The sequence below is a fragment of the Pterocles gutturalis genome, unplaced genomic scaffold (genome assembly GCF_000699245.1).
Source record: "Pterocles gutturalis isolate BGI_N339 unplaced genomic scaffold, ASM69924v1 scaffold1835, whole genome shotgun sequence".
NCBI lineage: Eukaryota > Metazoa > Chordata > Aves > Pterocliformes > Pteroclidae > Pterocles > Pterocles gutturalis.
The window spans coordinates 1-16,067 of NW_010145488.1; the positions used below are offsets into that span (position 1 = coordinate 1).

The 16,067-nt window shown below is 38.0% G+C and overlaps 1 protein-coding gene across 1 annotated transcript; it reads left to right on the forward strand.

The window, feature by feature from the left end:
• The first annotated feature begins 1,758 nt into the window (after positions 1-1,758).
• On the forward strand, positions 1,759-14,209 carry SPON1 (spondin 1, extracellular matrix protein). Its single transcript, XM_010085383.1, has 10 exons — positions 1,759-1,817; positions 7,006-7,207; positions 8,063-8,203; positions 8,565-8,640; positions 9,085-9,267; positions 9,607-9,777; positions 9,891-10,058; positions 10,928-11,092; positions 12,437-12,700; positions 13,457-14,209. Exons 1-10 carry the CDS (start codon positions 1,759-1,761, stop codon positions 13,618-13,620), a joined length of 1,593 nt encoding a protein of 530 aa, XP_010083685.1. The 3' UTR covers positions 13,621-14,209.
• Positions 14,210-16,067: the final 1,858 nt, after the last annotated feature.

The window sequence follows — 16,067 nt, forward strand, 5'->3', positions numbered from 1 at the left end:
TAATAAAAGCTTTAATCTTATGAATTTCCATTTTATTAATATTTTAGTAACTTAAAAAGAATGAGTAAACCTAACACCATGCTCTGCCCTTGCAACTTGGTTACTCTAATGGCCTTACAGAGCTCCATTTAAATGAAGAAAAAAACATAGTCTCTTATTTTTCACAGAAAACAAGACTAAATAATGCTGGGTTGTATACAAGCAGCACAAGGCTGCAATTTTCTACCTCTCCTAGTATGAAGTCACATGCTGTTGTGAAGTACTGTCTTACCTGAGTCTATGCATTTATAGTGCTAAGCATTCATTGTGTTGACTAAAAAACCCAATCAATCACAAAACTGCATCATGCTTATAAAAAGAATTAATGTCTTAAGTGTTATGTGTATTATTAAGACTTAAGGAAACTTCATTGTCTGACAGATGGTCTGACACCCACATTAAGAAATTCATAATTCAGTCTCAAAAAAGTAAGAAAGAACATATGTGTTTGTTGGAAAAGAAAAAAAATAGTATCGATCATTTTTTGGTCAGAGCAAGCACATATGGCAGTTCCATTTTCTATCACCATTTACTTTCTATTTAAAATTCAAATGTCACTAGGCAAGGAAAAAAGTTGGGAATTAAAATATAGAAAATATTTAGCTAAGGCGAATCACTGCAAAAACTTTATACTAATTGTTCAAGGATATTAATGGTCCTCCAATTAAATCAAACTTACTCATCCCATTCTATCCTTACTTTTGTTTTCTTTACATGTTCCTCCCATTGGTAGTTACTGTTTTATGATTATTTCCCAACCATCTGTTGTCTTTGCTTGAGCCAAAATAATTTCCCTTTATAATTTTGTGAGTAATCGTGTATGCATGATTTTCATGCAATTATATGTCTACTTAGTAATCCTATCTCCTCATTCTTGTGTAAATACTCACTGAGTAACCGGAATGATTTGCCATTTAAATTTCTAGTGAACAGAAATCTGTATGCAAAATTTCAAACTTCCAATTTTTACCTCTTTGCATTGTTATGAATGTAATAATAATTAAACATTCACTCTAATTCACACCTCCAGACACCAAAAGGCCTATTTAAGTTAGATGGATATAGATGCTGAATGAAATGGGATGTGTATTGTTTTAATACAGGTGGTGGGATGTGGAACATCTTCTGAGATTACACAGGGACCAGGGAATGTAAAATGCAAAATTCCAAGCTTTTGACACTTGCAAAAGAAATGGTTTTGAAATGCACGACAATACTATTTTAAAACATTTGAAAGGAATTTGAGGGAATATCTACATTTTGTAGATATTTTTTAAAAAATAATTTTTGTTGAAAGGAGATATTTACTGTAATCTAATATTCAGAATAAATTAAATTGATAGCAAACCATAGTTCATTTCTAAAACCACCTCATAAATAACTCTATGCTGTTTATTTGATATTGCTATTGTGAGAGGAAAGGATCAGAAATCTGGCTGTAAGATGGTTCTTGTGCTGGGTTGAAGAAGTGATCTCTCATCAGTGTTTCTCAGGACAGGTCATGGTCAGGGCTTGGTAGACTAGCCAGGTGAAAAGGAGATAGAAAACAATGGTGCTCTTACAATATCCGATAGGATTTAAAATAAAATATAGCTGTAACTACTCTGGACAGACAATGTGTAGCCCCAAAGCTCCTAGGAAGTGAAAAAGAGGAAAGTTTCCTTAATTCATACAGGCAGAGCCCTTTAGCTTTGTAGTCAGCCTGGCCTTGATGAAAAAATGGTAATTCCATACACGGCAAAAGGATTCCTGAAACATGGTTTGATTGGAAATGCACGGTAAGTGATCTAAAAAGTGACATGAAGCTATTCTAAACAGGAGCAAATATTGACAGCAGGATGTGGGATCACCACACTGAACTGGTTTGTGACAACCTGCAAAGAACACACAAAAAAAATCAGCAGTTTGCTGAAGCTAACTTGAGATAGCTGAGAATATTTTTCAGTGAGAAAAGTCTGTTCACATTTGTTAATAATATCATTAAGGCATACCCATTCAGAAGGTATTAAATCAAATAGCAGGTATATTAATGAATAATTTATCACTATTATCTACAGTCGCATTCCAGGTACATTTAAATGACAATACGAAAATGTCTGAAAGATGTGCTGCACAAAGTCCCTTATTTTTGTAAACCTTTTTAATAATACTCAGATGAATGATATTTTAGAACAGCATTTGTTCTGATTAGTGGTTTTAATGTTGGTGGTAATGATGCAATCCCTTATTTGTGTATGCAATTACAGATCCATCTCTTTTAGCTGGTTCTAGGCAACATTCTCATTTTAAGAGCGTGCATACAGCAAAGTAAGAGGTTATTAGGAAGGGTTTTTTTGGAGTGCAAAAGGTAAATGTATAAGAATTTGTTGCGGCTTTCTTTATTCTTTCATTATGAAATAAAATAGCCAGAGTCTTAATGTCACCTCCTCTCATTTGGTGCTCAGAGACAGCAACAGCTTGGCACTAAAGTGCTTTTCAACCTTTTTATATGGGTGTCAGTCAAATTTCACTGACTCAGTGTTCATTTTATTGTAGTTTTCTTTTCCCTGGCTCTTCTGGGACATGCACATGTTTAAATTATTCATTAGGTTAAATGCTTATCTGCCCTACATTTAAACAGAACTTGAGAGGGATTCTTCTCCTTCTGTGCAATACTGAAATTCTTATGTTCAGGTGTTGTCAGCTGTGCATAAAACTTTATTGTCCATGTAATGGTCCTAATTCTTTTGCATCCATTCATAAATGGTTTTCTTAATAATACACCACCTAAATATGCCCTTTAATTTGGTCTGTTAGTTGCAGACTTCTAGGAGAGTAGTATTTTCCATTCAATTTTAGAACTTCATTTTCTCCATTTCTTTTCTTTGAAGCTAGTGTACTTTTCAGGATGTTACGATTCTGTAGTTTATTCAATAGAACAGAGGTTGTGTAGGTGCTGCTGGTAGGCAGGAGGTGCAGAGTCGGAAGTTCAAGGGTGTGAGGTGTGTTTCCATGCTCATAATGTTATTTGTATCAATAGCAAAAAGCTCTAAAGATGAATAAATAGATTGTTCCTTCTGGAAAGTGTATATGCCATGTAGTGTAAGCATCTAGAAAAGAAGAATGTAACGTCTGTTGACTAGAGGTATAATAGGCAAATCACTTACTATTTCCCTGAAATATGCAGTTTTCATGATCTATGTAATCAGCTAAATTCTCAGCTTAAAAAAACCTGTGTTTTCACATTAACAGCAGCACTCAGAACAGATACTGAACCAGTGTCAACGTGGTCCACAGTACTCTCAGCTACCTAGCACCTCTGACAGTCATCAGACTTGGACTGGCTTCTCTTGTGTTTACACTTTTTTTTTCCTGAAAAGGCTACTACGTTATCCTTAGCACAAGCGAGATCAGATCCTGGTATACTCAGATAGTAGGCTTAGTACAATTGTACCTTAATACAGCTCTGTGAAGAAACTGGGCAAGGTTTAAGCTATTTCAAACTACCATAAGCTCCATATAGTTATTATATCCATGGAATCAATCAGCTTTTTTTTTCCCAGCATAAAATATATAAGACTACCTGAATTAGAATTTTATTTCAAACAGCTATAATAACAATTAGTATTTTACACTCTCCTGTTCTCTCCAATGTGCCCACTTAATCACAACATTGTTTTTTACCCACAACCAAAGTCAGAACCTGGATAACAGTTCTGAAGCACTACGCAACTTCAGTATTACTGAAGATGTTTCAGGCTGTTGGCTTTTCCTCCACTGCTGCATACCAAGCATCTAATATATTGTTTTAATTTATTTGAAAAAATTATTTGCATTTGTGCTGCCACAGCTAGAATTACTTCTGGTAGCCAACCTGGTGAGTTTAACAGCTATCAAGAGATTCTCTGCACTACACTGCACTTTGCAGGGGAAATACTGATGCTCTTCATGTTCAAATCTCTCATTGTATAGTAAGCTTTTGTGTTTCTGGAAAACTTTTTATGCATGGGTGAGACAAATGGCTTTCTTATATTAATATAGTACACATAGCATTCAGTAGTAAAATTCACATTGATTCCAATGGTACAGACTCAGCCCTATAAACAGTCTTATTTGTTGAGCTGGTTGGTATCACAGAGTCAAAGAGGACATGCTCAGGCTGCCTTTTTCTACTTCTTGCATACAAATCAAATATTAAATCAAAGTTTTATTCTGCAAAATATTATTTTTATAATTTTTATCCAGTAACTCTCCACAACCACCTTTCTTATGTGTGCTCTGTTACATTTTATGAGGGTATCAGTGGAACACAACAGGACTGCTTTAACACTCAAAAAGAAGGAAGTTGAGGTTTCTGTTGATTTGTCAAAGGCTTTCTTAACCCCCACACCCCCAGTAGTGATAGCAACTAGATTGTCACTTAGGGAAAAAATTTGTAAAGCAAAATGTTTGTGCTCTTAAATTTTCTTATTTTCTTGTACTGCTCAGTATATGGCATCCCTATAGCTGGCGATCCAAACCATGCTAACAAAAACAAAATAGAATAAAAATAAAGAAAATGGAAAACATTAAGATGCAGGACACTATGTAGTACATTGCTTCACTCTGTATTGTATGACAGGAATTGTCAGCAGGCTGATCAGGCTCACAGGGAAGAGTACTGTGTGCTTCAGCCAACGAAAGCAGGATTCCCCAGCCCTGTGGGGTGCTCAAGGTTGTCACCTAGAACTTACCTAATGTTTAATATTTGCTTTGCAGCTCATATTCGCCACTGCAATGTAACACATGCAAAGGTTTGTAGGCAAAGAGTATCTCCTACTGAAGTGTTCCTTTACAGTTTCAATACTGATAGTTATAATTTAAATACACAATTAACTTTGATTTATATTAATAACATGATTAATATTTCCTTTCCTAACAGAGCATTCAAAGCCTTAATTGTATATGCCTACCACAAGAATAACAGGTGACAAAAGATTGAAAAAAGTAGTGAAGTGATTTCCAACCCTCCGCCGTTAAATGGTGTGATTGTGTCTGCCTCTCTTCTTTTCTGAGAGCGTGTGTGCACAGAGCACTGAAATGTAACCTCACGCAATACCTGCCAGCTCATGTCATACCAGCTCAGTGCCAGGCTGCCCTTGCTTTGCCCTGAAAGAGCTGACCTGCATCTCTATTCTGCAACATCCATATTAGACATATTCTTAATCTAAAGCTCAGGTGTACAAACACACACCTCTGCTATTTTTGCTGTGTACTGTTTAGACTTATGCTGTGTACAGTTTTAAATACAAAATTCCTACAGGGAATTCTTAGAAACCCTTATAATGCAGTAAATCCGTTAGTTAATTGAAGTGGGTTAGCAGGCTTTTTAAGAATAAGCACTGCTATGTACTTGACAAATATATCAGGATCCGTTATTCACGGAGTGAAGTTGATACTGTCATTCATTATTTTATTACTTTCCATTAGACAAATTGTTCCATTTAAATCAGAGTTCTATCTGTCATGAAAAAAAAAGTAATTTGCATCCCTGTCTGGGAAAGGCAGGATTAATGTCATCAAACACTTAGAAACTCTTCTACTCAGAGTCTTTAATTCAATGTAAGATAATTTACACAGTAAGAAGCAGCTTCTAAAGACTGTGGAACGGAAGTGGCCAGAACATTTTACCCATTAGCAAATGCCTACTTCTGCAACTTGCCTCTTCAAGGGGAACCAGATACACTAATTTAGACATCTTACATTTGAAGGTGAAGCTGTGCGATAACTATTCAAAATCATTGTCTTTGGGCTGCTCAGTTTTTTTCTAATGTGCTGAGTGTGCTGTGAGCCAGAAAAATTACACAAATGAAATGCCACATTTTTACAGTGAGGCAAGAACTTATAGGAAGAATAAACTCCTTATGACTAGAGAACAGTGTATGTGCAGCATATATATACAGCTACCTACCTCAAAAAGAGAAGGTGAATAACATTGTAAAAAAAAAAAAAACCACCTTACATTAAAAATAAGCATGGTCTTTAGATGCTTGTAAAACAGCATGTTTTGGCTTAAAATCAAAAGAAACCTACCCTCTGTATTGATTCAAGTCTTGTAACTGAAGAGAACTTGGGTACCAGTATTTGGTAGAGCAGAATTGACAAAATTATATTTTAAATAACACCACATTTATTGTTGCTCATGAGAAAGATGTCATGAAGAGGTCCAGGTTTTCATCAGTGAACAGAAACCTTCAGTTCAGGCCTGACTTTATTTTCCATTTGCACAGGAATGTAATAGTTGCTCATCAGCATGGCAGAGCGCTGCATGATAGGAATTCCTCCTAAGGGAACGGCTGACAAAGGCTGGATGAATAGAAGTGTTTTCACATACGCTGGCAGAAACCTCCAAAAGTCTTGGCTGAACTCTCTAGGGCTGGCAATGGCTATTAATCTCTCACATGAGCACTAAAACTCTATTAACGAGAGCCTTTTTTGCACAGATACACATAGTAGCACTTCCAAGCACTTTTGGCATTGGAATTTAAATTGTCTTTTGGGGGTAAAAAGTATCCCAGCAATCAAAACATCAGGGTACTTATCTTCTATTTTACTTCAAATTTTTTTAAGGAAGTGTCATGACTACTATTATTATTATTATTGTTATTATTATTATTATTGCTGCTATTATTGTTGTTATTGTTATTACTATTATTATACAACTAAGATATAAGCATGCTGCTGCAGCTCTTTATTGCTACATCTCTCTTACCCATTAAACTGTAAATCTCCTTGAATGATGTCAAAGCTGTTTCTCAGATGGTACGTGGAGACTGAAGTTACAGAGTGCTGAGCAGGAGTCCTCCCCCTGTCCTGCTCCATCTCCATGTACCAGACACAGTGCCAAGCCAGTGTTCGGTATTTCCCAGTTTGAAGCACCAGTTTCCTTGCCGTCTAACAGCAAACTTGAATTCAGTTGTTAATAGTCTTCCTGTGGCCAATTTGCAGGAGAGCTGCTCCCTCTGCTGAGTTTTCTGTCGATCGCCACCGGCACCTGATGTCCTTCCTTACCATGCTGGGCCCTAGCCCGGACTGGAACGTGGGGCTGTCTGCTGAAGACCTCTGTACCAAGGACTGCGGCTGGGTTCAGAAAGTCGTTCAGGATTTAATACCCTGGGATGCTGGCACAGACAGTGGCGTTACCTATGAGGTTTGTGGACTGTTTGTAATATGTTCAAAACGCAAAGTTTAAAGCAGTGAAGAATGAAAGCTATTGCATCTGTGGTACTGCCATTATGTACCTTTATACTAATCTAGTAAAAAATTTTGCTTATAGTGAATTAAAACTCACTTAGATTCTAGCTACAAGCACTGTCAGTTGTTGTATCTGAATTCCCTGAGCATTATTATTAATAGGATAATACTACATTTACCTGGGATATTATTACATTCCCCTGCTGAATAAATGGAGGACTTAGTTTGCTCAAAACTAAGTATTAAGGGGTCCAGCCCCTTTGATACATATCTGTGTGCCATCAGCAGCCACATCAGCTTGAGTTTTATACTGTTTCAGTCCAATGCCAACTATTCTGCTTGGCACAGAAAACTTAACTATTACTTACAGCAGGGATTGACACGCTGCGCTTCTCATCACTACGTGACTCTAAAATAATCCATTTTCTCTGTCTCTATTACTCTCTCAGCCTAGGAAGAGACTTACATAATCCTCAGGTAAAGACCTGGTTTTGACCACGTGAGTTATGTCAGATTACTGAATTGGTTAGGTCTCCGTGGGGACCAGCGCACCTACACTACGTGTCTGTACAGACAGTACAGACAACAGACACAAACCCACCTTACCATTAAGCATGACTGTATCAAGTTCATCTTCTACTGGAATTTCCTAATTTAGCATTTTGGAGAAGTTTTTTATTTCTGGATATGAATTATATTATTACTGGATAATTTTTAGTTTCTTTCTAAACTGTTTTTTTTTTTTTTAATTGCAGTCTCCTAACAAACCTACAGTGCCTCAAGAGAAGATCGGTTTTTTTTTTAATTGCAGTCTCCCAACAAACCTACAGTGCCTCAAGAGAAGATCAGACCACTTACAAGTTTAGATCATCCTCAAAGTCCATTTTATGATCCAGAAGGAGGATCTATCAAACTGGTAGCCAGAGTTGTCATTGAGAGAATTGCACGCAAGGTATAATATATATAAAATTCCCAAGCAAGCAAAAAAAATCCCACTGCATAAACAAAAATTCCAATCCCTCCTCTGCCACCACCCCACAACCTACATTCCCTATACCTGCCCACAACAAAGATAATGGCAGAAAATTACTAAAACTGTTTCTTAAATCTAAAACTGTCTTAAGGTATTACTTCTCCTACTACTGGTAACTACTACATCTGCTAAACTGGGGATTTTATTTTAAGTATGCATAGGAATTAGAAGAGGAAAAAAGTCCGCAGATGCACTAGTGCCTGGCAGTAACTGTTTTAGCCCCTCTCACTGTGTAAGCATGAGTTTTCTATATCCAATCTCCACAATAATTTCTTTGCAGGGGGAGCAATGCAATATTGTACCTGATAACATAGATGACATTGTGGCAGATCTAGCACCAGAGGAAAAAGAAGAAGGTATTTTTTAAATTAGTTTGTGCTGTACTAATTTATATTTTGTTCCATTCTCCACTGTCATTTCTAGATAATGTACATAACTGACTTAGAAGCAAAAGTCCTACTCACTGCCAAAAATTGATTTAGGTTTTCATCTTTTCTGGTATCTACCATTAGCCTTCCCTTACACAGGAAAGAAATTGCATGTATACCTGGAAGATGACAATAACATTAAAAGCAATAGAAGAAGCTTTTTTTGGGTTCAAATAAAAAGATTCGTTTTATAAATGAAAGTTGGCATTTGTTTGGTGTTTTTTTTTTTTCTTTTGGGTTAAACCGGAGAAGATAGAGTGCAGGAGGAAAGAATGTATCCTATTAGCATCTAAAATAATGACCTGCCAAGTAAAGAGAAACAAATGGAGGACCATCTATTTTTAATGTTCACTGTCTTTTCTTACTTTTCAGATGATACCCCTGAGACTTGCATTTATTCAAACTGGTCCCCATGGTCAGCCTGCAGCTCTTCTACCTGTGAAAAGGGCAAGAGGATGAGGCAGAGAATGCTTAAAGCTCAGCTGGACCTCAGTGTGCCCTGCCCAGATACCCAAGATTTCCAGCCATGCATGGGTCCAGGCTGCAGCGATGAAGGTAATCAAGAGGAAAGGGTGGAGGAGAACACCCTGTGGGGCTTACTTTTCCTTTAAAGTTCTTAAAGCTGTTGGTTGCTGTCATATGACTTTGGTTATGGCAAACAGAGGAATAATTGCTGAAGAATACAAATTGATGCTGTCTCTGGTCAATTCTGCTGTTGATCTGAGTCAGTACGTGAAGTACACAGAAGTATAATGGAAAAGAGTAAAGTCAGCAGCAGAGGAGAGGACAGAATGAGAGAGGCAGCATAAAAGTGATACTACACACAAATGGGCAGCTACAGATTCATCAGCAATTCTGGTAATATTAGCAATTGAAATGTTCTCTGTATTTCAGATGGTTCCACTTGCATGATGTCTGACTGGATTACGTGGTCCCCCTGTAGCGTTTCCTGCGGAATGGGAACGCGATCTAGAGAGAGATATGTAAAACAGTTCCCTGAAGATGGCTCTATGTGCAAAGTGCCTACTGAAGAGACTGAGAAATGTATTGTAAATGAGGAGTGTTGTAAGTATTTTATTTAGCTTTCTAAAATCCAGCCAATAGCAAGAGCACTGCCCAAACCATTTTTTTAATATGAGCTCTACTAGCGAATTATTTTCTCTGTCCATTTTGTATAGCCCCTAGCAGCTGCCTTGTGACTGAATGGGGAGAGTGGGATGAATGCAGTGCTAGCTGTGGCACAGGGATGAAGAGACGACACCGGATGATCAAGATGACTCCTGCTGATGGATCCATGTGCAAGGCAGAAACTACAGAGGCAGAGAAATGCATGATGCCCGAATGCCGTAAGTGTCCGTGAGGTTCTCTCCTCTGCTATAAAGAGAGGCATCATTTCTGACACGTTGCTCCATCACACAGAGAATATAGCTAAACCAGAAGCAATGTTGCTTTTTCTTGTTCTCAAAATTAGATCCCTCAGGGAAGGGGCATTAAGTAGGACATTCACCATCCGGATGAGAGCATCAATAAAAAATACTCAGTGGTATCCTGTTATTGTGTTACCCATACAGTGATATGTACATTAGCAAGCCATACCCATGCAACTCTAATTTATGGAACATGAAGTATATTTAATCATAAGGCTAGAATGAAGCAGTCTCCTCTCCTTTTAGCCTATGAACAGTTCAGAAATTGAGGTGTTCCTTTTGTGCAGTCAGCCAGTCTCACCCTAACTGTGACTACAAATATTGGTTTTAATTTCATATGAAACATTAAGATTTTCAGCAAAGACAGAAAGAATTAAGTTTAACAAGATTTTTGGTAGATAAAATGTGGAAGTATCCCATTTTGGACTATATCAATTTGAATTCTAGTTCTGGCCGCTGCAACAATACAGGTTATTTTACAGGAGTTATGACTGAAATGTACCTTTTTAAACTATTTATTCCCCAGAAGCACTGGGACTCTGCACATATGAATAAGATACAGAAAAACACAGCAAAGAAAAGGTATTAAAACCAAGCAAACCTTTCAATTTAATATAGTGTTTTCTGAGCTTCTTCAGCAACATATTTCTGCTTGTGATTCATTTTGTCCAAAATGACAACAAAGTATAACTGGTTGATGACAGATAAAACATAGCACATTTTCCACATGTATTCTTTTCAAAATTTCTGTGTAACAAGAATTCATTACCTTTTTATTTCCATACTAGATACCATCCCCTGTCTACTCTCTCCTTGGTCTGAGTGGAGTGACTGCAGTGTAACATGTGGGAAGGGAATGCGAACCCGGCAAAGGATGCTGAAATCTGCTGCTGAGCTTGGAGACTGCAATGAGGAGCTGGAACAAGCAGAAAAATGCATGCTGCCTGAATGCCGTAAGTGTGGGAAACTCTCTGGAAAGAGAAGGCTAATTATGTGTGTCACAGTCTAGAGGTCAAAACTCTATCAATTTTTTAGCATCACTTCTTAAAATAGGAGTGCTATCAACTGTGGATTTTTTTTTTAATTTTTGTATTATTATTATTACTATTGTGCACTTTCAGCTATTGAGAGCTGGAATATGATGGTGTCTTAATTTCAGCTTCTCTTAACCCTGCACTGATGACCAGTACTGCTTTGGGTACACAGTTTCTGCACATTTAACATACTACAACTTCAGGCAATAGTTTTGCCCTTTTCAGATAGAAGAGCTGCAGGATGACCATGGGGACCAGTTTGTGCACTTCCCAATAATAAGTCCGATTTATAAAACCTTTTTTTTTTACACAAATGTAGAATGTGTGCCAGGAGGGAAGGAAGAAAGGAAGGAAAGGAGGACTAAAATCACCTGTGTGATTCTTTTAGCTCACGGAAAGAGCACAAAAGAGGCTCACTCCATCTTTGATACATCCCTGAACTTACCGTAGCCTTTTTACTGATCTACATCCCTTTGCAGCCTGGAATATCACATGAGCCAGTGGATGCTTTGGAGACAGCTGCCTTACTCCACTGAAATCCCCCACTTCTTGGGTGGTGCAAATTTCTAGTAGCTTTGCAGACTTTGTGAAGCATGATAGCCTAAGGCACTGCTGAATGAATAGGATATGATTGCTTTTAGTGCCCTGTTGCCAGCTGGTTTATGAGGCTCTGTAACTAATTACAGTATATTTCACAGAAAATATTGGTTTAAAAGGTTTTTATACTGTAATTTGATAATTCAGCTTTTCTTCAAGAATGTGAAATATCATTTTGATCATTACTCGCTGGGGTTGTAAGTTCTAAGCAGTGCTGCAAGATGAAAACTTTTAAGACATAATGGCATCTGTGAATCTTGCTTATTGCATAACACTAAAGTAAGGCTTAGATCTCAGAGGTATCAGATTCTTTGTAAATGTAATTCAATTTTTAACAGCTTTTCATTATAAAACAGACATATGGGTGTACAGAATAGAAGACTGAAGAAGGCACAGGAATGATTTATATGGGTTTTTGTAATTCTAGTGATCTGCCAGCACCACTCTTGAAAAAGAAATTGAGGAAAGTGTCAAGTAATAGTTCTGCTAGAAATGGGCTCAGAAAATTTTGACATGTAGCCTCACAAAATTTGCTGAAAAGACTGGAGGCTTAAGCTGCATTCACGTATTTAGGGTGAAAAAACTCCTTAGGCATATCTGTGTGTTTGTTCTTTACCTTATGTTTAAGTGTCATGGATTTCATGTAATATTTCTCATTCTTTGCAGCCATTGACTGTGAACTAACAGAGTGGTCCCAGTGGTCCGAATGCAATACCTCATGTGGAAAGGGCCATATGATCAGGACGAGAATGATTAAAATGGAACCCCAGTTTGGAGGAACAGCATGCCCAGAAACTGTCCAGCGTACAAAATGTCGAGTAAGGAAATGCCTGAGAGGGCCAGGTATGGAAAAAAGGCGCTGGAAAGAGGCCCGGGAGAAAAGGAGAAGTGAACAAGCAAAAAAAAATATAGATAGTGAGCAATATCCAGGTGAGTGTGAAACCGTTATTTAGTACATCATGTCTATTTGTCTTTTCTCCATAACAGGAGTGTGTGAGCAGCTCCATTTCATGCTGTGAGAACATTTTCAGCATTTCAGTCTAGGGAAAGTTTTAGCAATAAAGTAAAGCACAGCCACTTCCAGTGTCTGACTGTCATCAAAACTTGCAATGTAAGTTTAGGACACAATGCAGAAAGGCTCAGATCTGTCCATGTCCCAGCACTGAGAATATTTTAGCTTCTTCACTGCAAAGTGTGGAATGTGAAAAACGTAGACTTCAGACTTGGCAAAGGACTGATCGCAGTTTCTGCAGAAATGGTTGATAGTTTGCATCCAGTTACCTTTGAACTTTGAAAGTATTTGTTCCTGGATCCAATGCTGAATTTCAAAACCAAATTGATTTCCACCTCAATAATCTGAGGGTCAGACTGGTCTGAGAGATCTTCTCAGACTGCATTTTCAATAATGGACAGTAGTATCAAGCACTGATGCCTCAAATTAATAAAACATAATATCTTGTGGTATAGTTTACATTATTAGGATATGAATTACTGCTAAGTTGTGGTTCATACTTGTCTGACATTTAACAGTTTCTTAGTTTTATCTTCCTAACATAATAAACTAGGCAATATGCTGTCTTAGATTCAAAAGATGTAAGTGTGCACACATGCATAGCGTTACACATATTGAGATATGCAGGTTAGACCAAAATACTAAAAACTTGATCAAATTACTTATTTTTTCAGTTTGTAGGCTGAAACCATGGACTGCTTGGACAGAATGTTCTACACTCTGTGGAGGTGGAATTCAGGAACGCTACATGATGGTAAAGAAGAGGTCCAAAAGTACTCAGTTTACCAGCTGCAAAGACAAAAAGGAGCTAAGAGCATGTAATGTTCATCCTTGTTAACGAAACACAAGGCTTCCAAGTGATGCACTCTGAGCTAAATGGAAAGTCAACCTTGGTTTGGTTTTTAAAACAAAAGAAATATAAAGTGTATATTAGTTTTCATTTTTGCAGTGTGGTTTGCTTTTTAGTCTTGCTGGTGCAAGAAATATATTTTATAAATATTTCCTCATAGATTTATGCTGAGAGTAAATCTTTGGTACTCCAGCCAGCCCTTAATGCATAAAAATAGTGAGTCATTATGAGTCATTTGACTAAAATACAGACATACCTGTGGACGTGGGATAGCCATATAGAAATACTACTTATAAACACATGGGATGCATGCATATTAACATAATAAGTTAAAGTGACATGTTTCATATGTGGGAGGATTTCTCTCTTGATTTTATTTTGAAAATCCAAAGCAGTGCCTACGTGATTACACAACTATGCCAAGGAGTAATTTCAGTAATGCTGGTCCAATAACATCAAAGGTGCATGTTTATCTTTTTACACTGTTGGGTTAAGCTGATAGTTATAATAATTACCCTATATACTTTTCTTCACATGGATGCTATGGTCCATGCAAAATGGTCTTTGTTTCTTTAAAACTTAAAAAAGAAATAATTTGTACAGCTCAATAGTGATGTCTGTCTGCCCACTACATAGTCACAGGCAAAACAGATCACAGAGGAAACATGTGAATGTCATAATATGTTTAGATGCCATATTCTATATTGGGTCTGGCCACTGCCTGTCAAAATGGATACAGAACTAACAGAAATTGGTCCAAACACAGAGAGTCACAACAGCTGTGTTACGGAAAGACTCCCACATGAGAGACACTAAAAAAAATGAGACTCAGTTTCATGAGGATGTTAACCACAGGTAAAGAGAGAAAGAGGTTTATAATATAATAAAAGTGGTAGAGAGAAGGTGAGCCAGGTTCTCATGCATCTCCTCTGACAAACAAAGAGAAGAGAGCCTCTGAAATTAAACAATGACAGCCTCTTAAAATATTAATTACGCATTGACAAAAGAATATATTTACAGCAATATCATTTATGTTTTTTACTCAAGAGTACAGAAGGAGAATTACTCATTTGTAGATATACCAGCCAGGATAATTGTCTTCCCTGACAACTTGACCGATCAACAAACTGCCTGAAATTAGAAAACAGCTCCTCTCCTTTGTAATTGCTTCTGCTATTTTACACCGTCTCCTGCAGAGCTTAGCTCTCATCCCCACACATCATCAGGTGTAGGATTGGTGCGACCTTGGGCTTCACTTGCTGTTGGACTATACGACTGTCCTGTAAGTTTAACATTAAAGGTGAGAGATGAAGGGGATGGGTTATGGTCCAGGAAAGGCAGCATACACCTGCGTCTCTCCATAAGTAATAACAAGGCACTGAAAATAACGACTGTTGGTGCTGACTCTTGAAACAAGCTTGAGAGAAATGGAGAAAAAAAAAATTATAGTCTCTTTAAACCAGCCTTAAGTAATTTACTCACATCCTTAACACTTGGTCACAATCCTGAGAACCTGACACCCAAGTTTTACATGTCTGCATTTGATGGGCACCACAACCCACTGAGGCTGTTCAACGTCACCATCGCTGCCCTGGGAATCCTCTCCTTCCCTCCCTGTGCCTGAGCGGGCTAGACGGGCTGGCTTCATTACACCGTAGGGCTTTTCATCATCATTTCTCCACTGAACACCACAAGGGCTGCTCTGGACTTCCACAGCTGTTGCATCCCACCCTCCTCAAGGTATTTTACAGCTTTTTTTAACGTGGAGTGAAGGGAGGGCCAGGGAAGTTATGGAACCAACCACAGCATTGAGCCTGTCCCACCACTGCTAAATGGAATGGGTGCAAGCCTGTAGTGAACCAAACCAGGAGAAATAAGAATACAACAAGGTTTAATGCTAAAACCAAACATTTTACATTTTGCACAGTGTGGCTCATTTAATAATAGTAATTCAGAGAGCTTGCTTCCTTGTGCCTGTTGAAAAATTCTGCAGATTACGTCTCTGTACCACTGTCATCGCGGTGTAGCAGCAAGACGATCCCTAAGCAATGTATGTATGAGCTTACCTTGCACACCTTGAACATTACCCTTTTATGACCAAAAAAAAGAAAACCACTACACCACAAAAAAACCAGTGTAATGATACAGATACTGAGTGACCAGCTGAGCATATTTCAGGTGAAGAAACAGATGGCTGCAGAGAAGGGCTAAAGCGATTAATGCCAGGTGCCCAGCCAGGGTAGAGCTACATATGCAATAAAGACCCACACACCACCTACCTTGGGGACCCACTCTTGCTGAGCCTGGCAGAGGCTAGCCCAGCTGAGGCTAATCATCCAAAAACATACCCTTCGACTACGGAACGTGTGACAGAGTGGGTTTTGTAGGCTTAGATCTGTCAGAGCTTGGGCAGAGGGAGCAGAAGAAAGTGTCTC